This window comes from Mus caroli, unplaced genomic scaffold (genome assembly GCF_978045245.1).
Source record: "Mus caroli unplaced genomic scaffold, Mus_caroli_1 scaffold_18, whole genome shotgun sequence".
In the NCBI taxonomy this organism is placed as follows: Eukaryota; Metazoa; Chordata; class Mammalia; order Rodentia; family Muridae; genus Mus; species Mus caroli.
In genome coordinates, this window is record NW_028227273.1 from 41,258,335 (window position 1) to 41,274,190 (window position 15,856).

The 15,856-nt window shown below is 41.8% G+C and overlaps 1 protein-coding gene across 1 annotated transcript in view; it reads left to right on the forward strand.

Annotated features, from left to right (window-relative positions):
• The first annotated feature begins 440 nt into the window (after positions 1-440).
• Efhb (EF-hand domain family member B) overlaps positions 441-15,856 on the forward strand; it is a 63,708-nt gene continuing 48,292 nt past the window's right edge. The window contains exons 1-4 of the mRNA XM_085832624.1: positions 441-1,337; positions 11,045-11,107; positions 11,941-12,084; positions 14,203-14,383. Of these exons, the coding sequence (XP_085688750.1) occupies positions 489-1,337; positions 11,045-11,107; positions 11,941-12,084; positions 14,203-14,383 (1,237 nt within the window). The 5' untranslated portion in view covers positions 441-488. The remainder of the gene's footprint in view (positions 1,338-11,044; positions 11,108-11,940; positions 12,085-14,202; positions 14,384-15,856) is intronic.

Below are 15,856 nucleotides of genomic sequence, written 5' to 3' on the forward strand. Positions count from 1 at the left end.
TAGTATCCACCCGAATGTGTGAGGGAGAAGTTGGGGATTCGGGGTGAACACAGACTGATACTGGGGAGATGGCTCAGCCTTTGAAAGCTTTCTCCAGGGCCCGCGACTATCTTGGCTTTTGTAACTTTTGCACACACACACTCGCATACACATAAATGAAAATAATATTGAGAGAGAGAGAGAGAGAGAGAGAGAGAGAGAGAGAGAGAGAGAGAGAGAGAGAGAGAGAGAGAGAGAGCGGGGGAGCAGAGACAGAGAGGAGAAACAGAGATAGTGAAGGAGCACGAAACAGAAACTGGGATTCTGGGAAAGTAAAGGAGTGAAACCTGACAGCACGACCAAGAAAGAGAGAAGAGAGATGGGCGGGGCGGGTTACAGGGAAGAATTGCTCGCCAAGCCCCGCCCCAAGTCTGTTTCCCAGGTAACAGAGTAAACAGACTCCATCCAGTGTCCTAGGCAGGAAGCAGTCTTCACGGAGTACTGGGAGTATGTGTTCGTTTGTGAGAGTGGGGTCCCCCAAACCTTTGCAAACTTCAGCTTCTCCGTTAGAGATGAGTTCCCTGAGAAGGATGAGAGCACCTGAAATCTCGGAACTTGGACTCACCCCAGAGCAAAAGGACGATATAAGAGACAGGGTACTTAGGGGGTCAAAATCTCCCACGGAGCTAGGGTTTGACTTGAGACTAGAACAAGATCGAAAATGGAGGGAGAGGATGGCATCATCAGAAGCAAAATCACCACCTTGTCATGCTCTTGGAGTAGGATTGGAAAGACATACTATTTCTGGGACACCCACAGAGATGGGTAATTTAGGACTTCACAAAGGCTCTGCCTTCCAGGGACCAAAACCTCTGGGTGTGTTACCAGGAAGAGTGGGGCTAGAAAACAAGGGCCTTCCGCCTCGCCTTCGCTACGGAGGGACACTACACCCTCCTTTCGGTACAGTACATGCAAGTCCACTGGCGGCAGAGAGCATAAGGAGGCCTTTAGCCTGGGGTTCTGCCTGGACGGATGCTGTAGTGGAAAAGCAACCTGTTGTAGGCTTGGAACAGAGAAAAGAACCGGAAAAAGAACCCACCTGTGTAGTGGTGAACCCCTACCCAGAGATGCCCCCTAAGGAGGTAGACATTGGGTTGCCACAAACTCAGGAATCAGATGAAGCCAAGAATACAGAGCCTCTAATAGGTTTAGTAAGAGAACCTTCTGAATGTCCATTTGCCCAACCACCGGAAGAGAAAAAGGAGCCCGTCAGCACCGAACCTGGAGTGGAGCCTCCAGGGAACATCAGGCCCATATACTCAGGGAAGTTCTTTGATCGGGTGCCTTGCTGGCCAAGTGTAAGTTCATGTTATCGTGTGTGTTTGTTTGTTTCTCCTAGGGTTTCCTCTTGAACTCGTGGATAGCCATGTCTTTCCTGAGATGATGTAGTAGTGAGGCTGGTTTGTGTTTGTAGAGACAAATAGCAAAGTTTTCATTGGGATTCTGTCTTAGTGTTGCTATTGCTATGCTGAAACACCATGACCAAAGGCAAGTTGGAGAGGAAAGGATTTATTCAGCTAATGATTTCATATCACACTTTCTCATCAAAATCAGGACAGGAACGCTCAAGCAGGACAGACACCTAGATGCAGGAGCTGATGTAGGCCATGGGCAGGTACTGCTTATTGGCTTGCTCTTCGTGGCTTGCTCAGCCTGCTTTCTTGTAGAACCCAGGACTATTGGCACAGGAATGGCATCACCCATAATCTAGGGCCTCCCCCATAAATTACTAATTAGGAAAATGCCCTACAGGCTTGCCTACAGCTTGATCTTATGGTAGTATTTTCTCAATTTTCTCCTCTTAAATGACCCCGGCTTGTGTCAAATTGACATAAAACTAGCCAGTAAATATTATTTTGTAAAGACTGTAGTTGTTATTATTAAGAATGGAATTATATTGTTGTTGTTGTTATTTTGTTGTTGTTTGAGACAGGGTTTCTCTGGGTAGCCCTGGGTCTTCTGGACAACTCAGAGATTCACCTGCCTCTGCCTCAGAGCACTGGGATTAAAGGTGTATGGCACCACTGCCCACCACCAGTACAGACTCTAACCCTTTTGATACTGGACTCTTTGCAGAAGTTCCTTAGAAGTCTTCTGAGTCTGCCTCCCTTCTCTAGGTGTTGGCTTGCTGCCATTTACACACCTGTGATTTTTCCTGATTTCCTTCTCTCTCTACCTTTGACTTTTATTTTCTCCCCATTCTCCATTTCCTCAACCCTCTCACACCCTGACACTACCAAAATTTCTCACGTTCATATGGTGAGTGGGGAGAGGCCTGTCTTTTATGTTCATTGTTCACTTGGCATTGTCCGTCTTCAGCAAACTCTTGTAGTCATCATTGTGGGAGTCCAGGTCAACAGGAGATGGAAAGTGTATGTCCTTTGCCCTGTAGGTTTAAGCTTAATCCAGTGATGGAGACAGGGAATGAAGTGAATATTTCACAGGTGTCAAAAGGGAGATTAAAATTTTTTCTTCCTTCATAGAAATGCATTCTTTATCACACATCTCATAGAAATGCTTTACAAACAGGATAGGCAAAAGGCTTAAGGGAAGAAAGAATCAGAGCTGGGTGTGGTGGGGATCCAAGCACTTGGGTGGGCAAGACAGAGGGATTGTTATGAATCCCATGCTAACTTGGGCTACAAGGTGAGACTCTGCTCAGAAACCAAAACCAAAACCAACCAAACCAAGAAATAAAAGGAAGGTGTCAATTCACAAATCAGCGGAAGACTGGCTGCTTAGCACGCAACGAAGTGCGTGTATTCTGTATTCTAGCTATCTGTCTTAGTTAGGGTTTTACTGCTGTGCACAGACACAATGGCCAAGGCAACTCTCAGGACATTTAATTGGGTCTGGTTTATAGGTTCAAAGGTTCAGTCTATTATTATCCAGGCAGGAGCATGGCAGGTATGGTACAGAGGAGCTGAGAGTTCTACATCTTCATCCAAAGGCAGACAGGACAAGACTGACTTCCAGGCAGCTAGATCACACTTCCCCCAACAAGGTCACACCTACTCCATTGGGCCAAGTATATTCAAACCACCACAGTACTGCTGCTTCCATTCCTCAGTAATGTTTGGGTATAGTAAATAAGCCACAGGATAACCAAAACTGTTCCTGCTTCACTTTTGTTTTTGAGACAAAGTGTTGTGTTATAGAGCCCAGGCTGACTTCATACTTGCTTCACCCCAAAGAAGAAACTGTTTGTTGGGGTCTGGGAATCACCCCACAAACCACACAAACTCTGATTTCAGTCAGACAGGGATGGTTTATTGAACACACACCTAAGACTGATCAATCAGGGCTGTAGCTCAGAATTTGGGGTCTAAGGCTACAACCCGAACGTTTTTCTGTGTATTCGGGCCCTTGGCTTTTGTGCTGGTTGGTCTTATGCCAACCTGACACAAGCTACAATTATCTGAAAGGAGTGAACCTCAATTTAAAAAAAAATGCGTATAGGGTTGCAGACCCCTTCAGTTCCAGAGCTCGTGTCTCTAGCTGCATATGTAGCAGAAGATGGTCTAGTCGGCCATCACTGGGAAGAGAGGCCCTTTGGTATTGCAAACTTTATATGCCTCAGTACAGGGGAATGCCAGGGCCAAGAAGCGGGAGTAGGTGGGTAAGGGAGCAGGGCTGGGGGAGGGTATAGGGAACTTTCGGAATAGCATTTGAAATGTATATAAAGAAAATATCTAATAAAAAAAATGCCTCCAGAAGTTCTAGCTGTAAGGCATTTTCTTAGTTAGGGACTGATGGGAGAGGGCCCAGCCCATGGTCTCTCTTTCAGCTCCTGCCTCCACGTTGCTGCCCTGTTTGAGTTCCTGTCCTGCTTCCTTGGATGATGGTCAGCAATATGGAAGTATAAGCGGAAATAAACCCTTTCCTCTCCAACTTGCATTTTGGTCATGGTGGTCATGGTGTGTCACTGAAGCAACAAAAACCCTAACAAAGACAGCTTCCAAAGAGCATAGTTTTTAATTATCTATGTCTGCCACCTTCCACTCTTCCATCCACACATTTACCCTTCCTTCCTTTCTTTTTCTTCTTTTCTTTTACTTTTTAATATTTTCTTTTGAGGCAGAGTCTCATCTTACACTGAAGTGAAGGCTAGCCTGGAAACTCAGTGATGCTCATGCTTCAGCCTTGTCAGTTGTCAAGATTATAGTTATGAGCTATCATGTAAGCATCTCTTTCCCTCCCTTACCCTCTCCCCCTCTTTCTCTCTCAGCTTGCTTTCTTATAGAACCCAGGACTACCAGCCAAGGGATGGCACCACCCACAATGGACCCTCCCACCCTTGATCACTAGTTGAGAAAATGCCTTACAGCTGGATCTCAAGGAGGCATTTCCTCAAGGGATGCTCCTTTCTCTGTGATAACTCCAGCTTGAGTCACATTGACACACAAAACCAGTCAGTACACCTGTAATCCCACCTTTCAGGAGGCTGAGGCACAAGGATTGTCACAAATTCAGGCTAGCCTGGATATAGAATGAGAAATTGTCTTGAAGAACAAAAGAAAGCGAAGCGAAGGAATGAGTAGCTAGCAGTGTTTAAACATGGCTAATAAGGCCAACAGAGAGCTGAGGTCTGCACCCTTCTTTGATTTTTTTTTCCCACCAAATTCCATGCTACACACAGTTTTTTCAACATTGAAAAATGGTCTTTTTTTCATTATTTAATAAACAAACATTTCACTATAAATGCAAAGTCATTTTGTTTGGTTTGGGATCAGAACCCATGAGGTTGTTTTCACTGAATTATTGCAGAGGCAAGCTTTTATACTTGCTATTTTCAGTTTATGAGCTGCAGAAATATGAATTAAACTATCATAAGAAAGATTAAGCAGAAAAGTTGCACATCATTATAGGCACAGGGGTTCACAGAAAATGTGGGAGCCTCAAAATGATTGTTAGACTTAGGGACTTATTAGCACTTCAACAAAAGAGAGGTTGAGAAGCTGGTCATAGTGGCTCACATCTATGAATCCCAACTACGTAGGAACCTGAGATGAGAGGATGGGATGGTAAATTCAGACCAGTTGGGCAATACAGAGATGGGAGAAGGTGGTAGGAGGGGGGAGGATGGAAGAGGCAGTGAGGAAGGAGGAAATAGACAGAGAGAAAGAAAGAGGGAGAGAGTGAGAGGAGAGAGAGAGAGAGAGTTAGTTCAAGGAATGATAAATTGTAGAGATGCATCTAGGAAATATTTAGGGATAAATAATGCAAGACACAGGCTATTTTGGTAGAGACTGTGTGTACTTAACCTTGACATAGCCAAGAGGAGTGGTTCTTAATCTTCCTAATGCTGTGACCCTTTAATATAGTTCTTCTTGTTATGGTGGTGACCCTCAACCATAAAATTATTTTCATTGCTATTTCATTACTATAATTTTGCTGTTATGAATCATAATATAAATATCTGATATCTGATATGCAACCTCTGTGAAATGGTCATATGACCACCAAAGGGGTTGTAACCTATAGGCTGAGAACCATTGGCTTAGAGTCAGTGTAGAAGGGAATCTCAGGTGAGAAATTGCCCAGATTAGATTGACCTGTAGTACCTGTAGACATGTTTGTAGAAGAATTGCCTTGATTGCTAATTGATGGAGGAGGGCCCAGCCCACTGTAGGCGGCACCTTTCCCCAGGCAAGTGTTCCTGTGCTGCATAAGAATGCTAAGCATGAGTGAATGTGCCATCAAGCAGTGTGCTTCCATCGTTTCTTCTGTCTTCTCTTGACTGTGCGTTCCTTCATCAGAGGTGGTGTGTCAAATAGCAGGTAGGTCTGATTGAGTTTCTGCCCCAAGTCCCCTTGACAATGATAGATTGTCACCTGGAAGTGTAAGCCAAATAAATGTGCTACTCCCCTATGTTGATTTTGTTTAGTGTTTTATCACAGCAATAGAATGAAACCAGAAGTGTGTTTCTGCAGAATCATCTGGTGCTAAGAGTTGTTCTTGTTGAGTTGTGGGACACTTCATAGAAGCAAGTCAGAATCCTACCTTTAGCAGAGCAAGGATAAGGAACGGGACTCATACTATGTCTGTTGGTTCTTGTTAACTTCAGCTCAAAATTCCATTGCATGTTTTTAAGTGATAAAAATATTTTGATATTAAGTGTTAAAGATATTTTGATTCTTTGAGTTTTTTTTTTCAGAGTCTTATGAATTTCAGGCTAGTCTTGGACTTTCTAGGTAGCCGAAGATGACTTTAAATATCCAATTCTCCTGCCTTTACCTCCCAAGTGCTAATATTGCAGGTGTGCGCTACGATGCCTGGTTTGTGCAGTGCTGGTGGTCAAACCCAGAACTTCATGCATGTCTGATTGACTCTCTACCAACTGAGCTATATCTCTAAGTTCCTGTTCTTTTTATTTGTTTTGGACAGGATTTTGCTATTGTAATTCCCGCTGGCCTTGAACTCTTGGGAATACCCCTGTCTCAGGCTCTTGAGTCTGGGACTACAGGAATGACCAGTCATGCTTAGTTTCCAATCCTTTCAGTTTTTAAAAGAGTAATGTGCACAAATGTAAAAATATCATCCACTTTGAAATAGATAAAGGGGAAACAGATATGTGTTGTGGTTTTGGGAGTAGATTCTTTCTAACTTTGCTATGAGCAATGGAAGGACAGATAAGACCCAAGTTACAAATAAGTGGGCATAGCCAAGTACTATTTGAATCATTCTCTCTAGGAACTACAAGTAACATGCTAGTAAGTATGAAAATATTTTCTGGGCTTCTGTGAGAGTTTGTTCAATTCTAGAGGCTGACACTGGGAAGTATGATTTAGGGACCAGCCTGGGCTACATAAGATCTGTACCTTAAAACAAATTTGTTTGAAACACACATATATTTCATACATTTGGAAATGAAATAATTAACAAGTGAAAAAACGTTAAGATTTTTTTTGTGGTCAAGCATGTTAATGTTTGTAATCGCAGCACCAAAGTGGCAGAGGCAGAAGGACTGCCATAAATTTGAGTGAAATCCTCTGTCAAAAAAGAGAGAGAATAAAAAGCCCGTTGACATTACACACACTTGTAATCTCTGTGCTGGGGAGGTGGCAGGCAAGTATTAGAAGTTCAAGGTGATCCTGCACTACAAAGCCTGTTCCACACCTAGACAAACCAGAAAAAGAAACACAGAGTTGTTGTGGATAGCCCTGGGGCTAATTATATTTGATGTTAATTCCTTTCTCCTGTGAGTGGCTGCAAACAAGGAATGAGTCAGCAATCAGGTGATTTCCTGTAAGCCTGCTTCTCACCTTAATTTGTAAAATAAAGGAGAGCTGATGATTGGGCAGGTAAGAGGGAAGGTGGAGAGATAGAGGGAGGAGAAAATGGAAGGGGGAAAGGACGCAGAGGAGAGGAAGGAGGAGGAACACGGAGCAGAAGCACATGGCCTGGAGAAACCACAAATTCTAAGGGGTCTCAGAAGATGTGGAAGATGGTAGTATAGTGGTAGATCTGCCCAATCTAAGTGCACAGCATGTCTTCATATTAACTGAGTTGTGTTTTCATTGTGGGGGCAGATTTGGATTGGAGATTTACCACAACAAAATGTTGCCCAATATATTGATTTGAACTCAACTAACCTGAGATAAAAATTTACTGCCTCACAACTCCTGAATGGGGGCTTGGGCAGTAATATAGGCTGCAGCAGGGTGGATTTGAAGTTGACTGGGTTTGAGGAGCCTACAGAGAATGGCAGAGAGGCATCTACACCTGACAGAGCCTTTCTGTGTTTGCTTCCCTGTATCCTTCGCTCCCCACCCTGCCTCCCCCAACCCCAAAAAGAGACACAGACAAGGAGTGTCTTTCTACATTCAGTTCTTCCCTGTGAATAAAGAATCAGGAAACAAAGGTACAAAAGGCTCTGGACCATATAATTCATTGATATAAAGAGAGAAATAGAACCTTTTGATACTTGAAGATGGGAAATTTCACCTGTGGTTCAGAACTAGATAGGGGATATTAGACACTGACTCCAAGTAGAGAGAGCAGTGATAATCACCTGCTATGAACTGGTATTAATTAATTGAAGTCTGTGGCTCTAGGTAGAGAGCATAACAGATAGATATTATAATAGGTATTAATTAAATAAATGTCTGTGGCTCCTGGTAGAGAGCACAACAGACAGGATGGTTGCTCTAGGCAGAGAGCTTATTTATTATGGGAAATTTCACCTGTGGTTCAGAACCAGATAGGGAATATTAGTCACTGACTCCAAGTAGAGCAGTGATGATCGCCTGCTATGAACAGGTATTAATTAGTAGAAGTCTGTGGCTTCATGTAGAAAGCATAACAGATAAATATTATAATAGGTATCAAATAAATGTCTGTGGCTCAAGGTAGCAAGTACAACAGAGAGATGGTATAACAGGATTGCTGTGCTAGGCAGAGAGCTTAACAATGAAAAACTATCTGCTTCTTATAGGCAGATATTAGTGGAAGTTTGAATTAATTGCTTTAAAGATGGTATAAGGATATATTGCTCTAATAAGACTTATAGGATACTCATATTCTGTCTAACATGGGCTCCACAGGAATTTTGTGTTTAAATCCTGGTTTGACAAGCTGCCTCTTATAACCAGATATAGAAAGGAAAGGAAAGGAAAGGAAAGGAAAGGAAAGGAAAGGAAAGGGGAAAGGATAGGAAAGGGAAGAGGAAAGGATAGGAAAGGGAAGAGGAAAGGAATGGAAAATGGAAAGAAAAGGAAAAAGGAAAGGAAAGGAGAAAGGAAAGGAAAATAGAAGTATGAAATCAATTGTTTTAAAGATGATATGATAAAGTCTGCAGGAGATTCATATTCTGTCTAACGTGGGCTCCACAGGAATTTTGGGTTAATATCCTGACATGACAAATTAGAAAGGCCTGAATAGGCTAAAATGTGTGTGATTCTGAGTATTGTGGTTGTTTTATTGTTCCTCTGGGACAGAGGGCAAGCTACAGGTTTTCCTGGTTATGGCTGAAGGATTTGCTGACTTGGGGAAAAGGTTTTGTCATTGTGTTTTTGGCAAAGGTGATTAAGGTATTTACACCTTCCAGAGTTATATGGATCAGATTTGATAGTGGGAGACCCCCTGAGGAACTAGATTCCAGGGAATCAAACAAAAAGGTTATCTTGATGATACTAAAACTTTGTTTTGAGATTTATATATTACAGAATATACAGCCTTGGTGAATTTCATCATCAGGCATGCTGAACTGACCTGCCTGAACTCCTAAATGTCTTGGTTTTTCATCTGGATCCAGTCAGGACACAGACATCAGAGACTAATACAATCATTGGTGTGGCCTTCTTAAGGCCAACCCCAACCAACTCCCCCATTTCCCTACCCTTCCCAACCTATAATAACTTAGTGGGTTATTATAGGTTGTCTTTGATACTAAAAATTTTGAAGCACAGGGCTTGGACCCAGTCCTTCTATTGATGTTATTATAAACAGATCTGAGATGTTTAAGCTTGTGAGTTAAGGGCCAAATAGGGAATTCATGGCTCTGAGTTTATTGTTAGGGACTTTTCAGTTATTTTAATTAGAAATGGCTGAGAGTAGGTAACAGAGAACAGTCTAGATTACTTCACAAAGATAGTTGGCTTTCAAAAATGTCAGAAGTCCACAGAATGTGACATTTAATGATTACTTATTCACTTGTTGTTGAGACTAGTCTGCTCCTCACAGCTTTCCCTGTCTTGGATTCAAAGAAGAAACTGAGCATCTTTGAGTTACTCCAGTTGTGGTGAGATAGCCACTAGGCAAGAATTGCCTCATTTCATCTACAGAAATAATGCTGTCCAAAGAAAGGACACAATTACAGGTTAGGACAGCTTGATTCTGCGGAGACAGAGTAGGCTAGTCCTTATTATTCCTGTTTCTCTAAGTCTGTCAGATGACCCTGGCCAATAGGCTGAAGACTGATGCTCCAATGTGTTGAAGTAAGGGTCCAAGTGACCAGCGGTCTCTATAAATTGGCTAAGTTTTGGAAGCTATGTTAGGCGTCCTATATATTTTCAGTTAATACCAGTCCTTCTTGGATTTCTGATGGGGCTGAAAAACTACATAGTCTCCTAGCCAATCCAGGCTTTATACTTGGAGAGGAACAGATTTGAGAGGATGGTTTTCAGATGGCATTCAATCTAGAGCCAAGACATAGCCAGGTGCAGAACTATAGTCTTTTAAGTAAGGGTAGATGACAGAGGTTCTATTTAATTAACAAAGATGATGGACTGGGTGTTAGGTCTGTTGTACTTTATAAATTACAAAATAGTAATAGTTATGTTCAATTATATCTGAGATAAATAGTCTTTTAATTGGAAAGAAAGAGGGAAATGCTGTGGATAGCCCTGGGGCTCATTATGTTTGATGTTGATTCCATGGAAGAGGGAAAAGACACAGAGAAGGAGGAAGAAGTAGAAAAGCAGAGCAGAAGCACATGGCCTGGAGAAACCACAAATTCTAAGGGGTCTCATAAAATGTGGAAGATGGTAGTGTAGCGGTAGAACTGCCCAATCTAGGTGCACAGCATGTCTTCATATTAACTGAGTTGTGTTTTCATTGCCGGGGGCATATTTAGGTTGGAGATTTACCACAAAACAATGTTTCCAACAGGTAAGCACTGCACAACGGGACAGAATTACTGGATGCATTTCTTTCTTTTTTTTTCTTTTTCTTTTTTCTTTTTTTGGTTTTTCAAGACAGGGTTTCTCTGTATAGCCCTGGCTGTCCTGGAACTCACTCTGTAGACCAGGCTGGCCTGGAACTCAGAAATCCACCTGCCTCTGCCTCCCGAGTGCTGGGATTAAAGGTGTGCACCACCACGCCTGATTTTACTGGGATGCATTTCTGCTACTTGTTTGTTTACTATCTTTTCAATTGTCCCCTTGTTTTAGTTTAGTAGCATTTGTAGCGTTTTTTAGGTACAGCCCAAGTTTAAAATACATTCCACTCCTTAACCATGCCTTCTTGACCCTGAAACGAGCAACGTTTTGTTTTTCCCTCTAAGGCAGGAAAAGTTAAGCCCGTTGGATACAGAGTTGCAACCTGTTTGACCGAGAAGCTTCCGAGGGTGAGCACGTCCCAGTCTTCCTGTTTGTTCCTCAAATATGAGTTGTAGGGAGACTAGATTCTCAGCTTTCTTCATGAAAGGGTGCACAGATGTAACGTGGCCAGTTTTGAATCTTTACTCTATTTTGGCGATATCTATTGCTCCACATTCATCCAAGAAAATGAAAATGAAAATATACATTTCTAGTTTACCAAAAATTCTAAGAGTCAATGTATTTCAGTAGGAATTATGAGATACTTGTAACCTGGATGTTTGTGGGCAGGGGAGGGCGGGGGATGTCTGCGTGACTGTAAGCCACATGTGTGGAGGCCAGAAAATGGCATGGAATCTTTGTTGATAGTGTGCTAGGTGGTTCTGTGCAACATGTGGGTTCAGGGAACCCAACTCAGGGCCCCTGGAAAAGCAGCAACTGCTCGTGTAACTACTTAGTCTTTTCCAGTCGCCTACATTATAGTCTTAAAAGTGTTTTAAAATTAATTTTTATTTTATGTGTATGAGCACTTTGCCTGTTCATCAGGTACATACCTGGTGTTCACAGAGGTTAGAATGGATCATCAGATCCCCTGGATCTGGAGTTTCAGAGCAATGAGCCAACATGTGGGTACTGGGACTAAACCTGGGTCCTCTTGCAGGAGCAACAAGCGCTCTTATGCACTTAGCCATCTCTTCAGACCCCCTAAGAATAATATTTAAAGCATTGTTTTTCCACCAGTAAACACAGTTTAGAGGGTGTGTCCTAGTTTTCAGGTGCAGGAAGCCATCACTGGCTAGGGAAGCTGAGTTGATGTTTTGAAACTCATGATTTATATGTCTCTTTGTCTCACTTTCCCCAGCTAATGACTCCCCCAGAGGCAAAGAAGTATTTCAACTTCAGATATCCACCTGCTGGAGCAGAAAGAGTATTTTATGGCAGAGCAAATGACCCCCAAATTGCACCTTATTTGACACATGGACTAAGATCTAAAATCTCAATACCGGTAAACCTTTCTCTTTTTTCCCCCTACATTAATTATTAATTTACCAAGTTAGAAAGTTGTACAAATAAAGGTGTAAGTGAAATTCATAATTATTATGGGTATTTTCCTTCCTCATTCTGGCTTCTAAAAACACTAGTCTTGGGCAATGGGTTGTGTTTTCAAGTAACTAAGAATGGGCGAAGGAAGCAGCAGTTCAAACCCAGAGTTCCCTGATCCTCAGATGGGATGAGGCTGTGACATCCCATTTTCCAAGTAAAGACAAATGTCGGAATGAATACCTTATTAGCCATTAAGAGAATAGGCCTGCTCCTTTTGCCCGAAGCCCTACAGAGAGCATCTATAGAGCTTGACTGGATCACAAAATATTTGATGCTGACTGCCAGGATATAACTGTCCTCTAACTGCTTATTTATCTACCTTCCTACCTTTTCTTCTATATTTGTTATCCCCTTTGATTTATTTCAGTTTATTAAGTTTATTTATTGGTGGGGCTAAAGCTGGAACTCGGGGTATTCTGTATTCTGGGTAAATACTACTATTGAGACCTATCATCAACCCTCTATGTTTTTGTTTAAAAACCTTTTCCCACATTGTGTGTGTGTGTGTGTGTGTGTGTGTGTACATGTGCTACAGCACCTGTGTGGAGGACAGATGAGAACTTGGACAGTCAGTTCTTTCTTTCTATCAAGTGATTTCTGGAGACTAAACTCAGATCATCAGCCTTGGCAGCAAGCTCCCTTACTTGCTGAGCCATCTTGGCCATAAAAAAAATTCATTGATTAATTTTTAGTGTGTGTGTGTGTATATGTGTGTGTATGTGTGCACACGCGTGTGCGCGTAGGGCATGCTTTATGTGTGGGCATGCATGTAGGGACTTAGAGGACAACTTTGTAGAGTTGATTCCCTCTTTCCTTACATGGTTTCTGGGGATCAAAGTTATACTGGTAGGCTCTTGTGGCGGTATTTTTACTTGCTGATCCATGCCTCAGGTCCTTTTCTGTTTTTGAGACAATGTACTAGGCCCAGTATCTATCTCTCTTGTCTTTCTCTTCCTGTCTATCTCTCCCCTGCTTTTTGTTTGTTTGTTTGTTTGAGGCAGTGATATTTCTACATAGCCATAGCTATCCTGGAACTTGCTTTGTAGACCAGACTGGCCTTGAACTCAGATCCACCTGCCTCTTCCTCCACAGTTCTGGGATTAAAGGTATGTGCCACACCATGCCCAGTGCTTTCTGTCATTTTTATCTTTTGTTATTTGAAGTTTTTAACTCTGTAGTCCAGGTTGGCCTCAATCTTCCTGCCTCTGTTACTTAAGGGCTGGGATTACAGTACTGTGTCATTAGGCCCAATCTGGGTTTCATATGTCTGAGAAAGTTGGTGGAAATGATTTTGTGTTCTGTGCTTGTCATACCTGTTGTTCTTGTGTATTTGCATCAATAACCTGGAAACTCCTTCCATAAGTTGTTAGCACCACCAATGTAGGAAAGTTAAATTTATTTGCCTGTGTATGTATGTATGTATGTATGTATGTATGTATGTATATATGTATATATCTACCCATGTATCTATGTATCTGTGTATCTATGTATGTAATTATGTAATTAAGTATGTATGTGTGTGTATGTATGTATATGTATGTATCTATGTATCTGTGTATCTATGTATGTATGTAATTATGTATGTATGTATATATGTACATACTTATCTATATATTTACTTAATGCTGGGGATTGACCCTGTGGTCTTGTACCTGTTAGGCAAGTGCTCTATTGCTGAGCTACATCTCTAGTCCTTTTTTATTTTCTGCTTTGTGGTTAGAACTTACAGCCTCATGAGCACTCCACTACTGAACCATTCTCCATCTCGTCTTGCACTCTTTCTGTAGTCCATGCCTGCCTGGAGCTTAGTATCCTGGTACTTCAGTTCCCCCAGTCCTAGCTGAAAGTTTTGCATCTGCTTTGTTAAACTTTTCATTACTGATTTCGTCAGTTCATTGGAAGATGAGCACAGCCAATGATGATGGGGAAATAGCACTTTAATCATATTTTCTTCTCATTAGAGTTTTAGTTTTCTTACATATACTTGTGTCGATACATGAACATTCTATAATTTCTTTAGATGGGATCATTGATAAACCCACAGCCCATTACCACGTTTCAACAGAAAATTAAAGACAAAAAAGAATCTATATATTTTAGCCATCAACGAGCACCATTGGGAAAATCTCACGATCAAACACCAGGATTGCCTAAAGGAATGGATGTGATCAACACAACATTAGGGACACCGACTATCAGAGGTAGTAAAAATAAGGGACAGGAGGAGGTGGGAAATACGTCTTATGAAACTGGATTAAATATGTCACTGGTATATTTTTTGTCGATGGTGTGAAGGATTGTTAATGATGAAAGATGAACATAGTCTTCACACATGGTCTGTGGTCTGCTTGGGCCATTCTCTCCTTCTATCAAGTCCTGCTGACAACATCACATCCTCTCTGTCCCCTAACTACAATCTCATGTTTGCATTGTTTGCTTTCAGTTTTCTGCTTTTATTTAAATCTATACTACTTTTCTACTTAGTGGGTATCTTGCCATGGTACCTGAAGAGTGTCGCACAAAGAGAGATGATTGAAGTACTCCAGGTGCAAGTAAAGGATGGTATCATAGCAGGATCTCCCTCTCTTCCTTTCTTCTTGTATACCTCCCTCCCCTCTTGTTAATTTTTCTTTATTTTTAGGTTACTTTATGATACTTACTTTCTGCATCAATGGATATAATGATTCACATATCAAAAGAAATACTGTTTCTGTATGCTTCATTGAATTCCTGAAAGCAAAACAGATCATTATTACCTCCATTGGACATTGGAACCATCTGAGAGAAACCTGTGGATTTTGCTATTTATTTGTGTGTGTGTGTGTGTGTGTGTGTGTGTGTATGTATGTGTGTGCGTTGAGACAAGGTGCTCACAGTAGGTAGCCTTGCCTGACTTGGAACTCATTATGTAGACCACACTGACTTTGAAACTTGGAACTCTTGGAGATCCACCTTCCTCTGCCTCTGAAGTGCTGGGATGAAAGACATTGACCACCATGCTTGGCAACCCACAGGATTCTCACTGTGGTCAGAGATCCTGAAGTACTATGTGCCAGCAGCCTTTCTGTCAGAACACTTGAAGAATATTGTCGTCATTAAGTTCAACTAAATGATCTTCCTTGAGTTATTTACTTACTTACTGGGTGTTTCAAGATAAGGTGTCTCCCAGCCTCATGCTTGCACTTGACCTGTGTCCCTCTACTTTCCAAGCACTGGGATTACAGATGTAAGCCACACTGTGGGGCTTGAATTATCATTTAAGATATCTACTGTCTTAGTCAGGGTTTCTATTCCTGGACAAAACATCATGACCAAGAAGCAGTTGGGGAGGAAAGGGTTTATTCAGCTTACACTTCCATACTGCTGTTGATCACCAAAGGATGCAGGACTGTAACTCAAGCAGGTCAGGAAGCAGGAGCTGATACAGAGGCCATGGAGGGATATTACTTATTGGCTTGCTTCCCCTGGCTTGCTCAGTCTACTTTCTTTTTTCTTTTTTTTTTTAGCCTTTTATTTTTAACTCTTTTTTTTTTTTTAGGTTTATTTATTTATTATATGTAAGTACACTGTAGCTGTCTTCAGACACTCCAGAAGAGGGAGTCAGATCTTGTTAACGGATGGTTGTGAGCCACCATGTGGTTTACTGGGATTTGAACTCCGGACCTTTGGAAGAG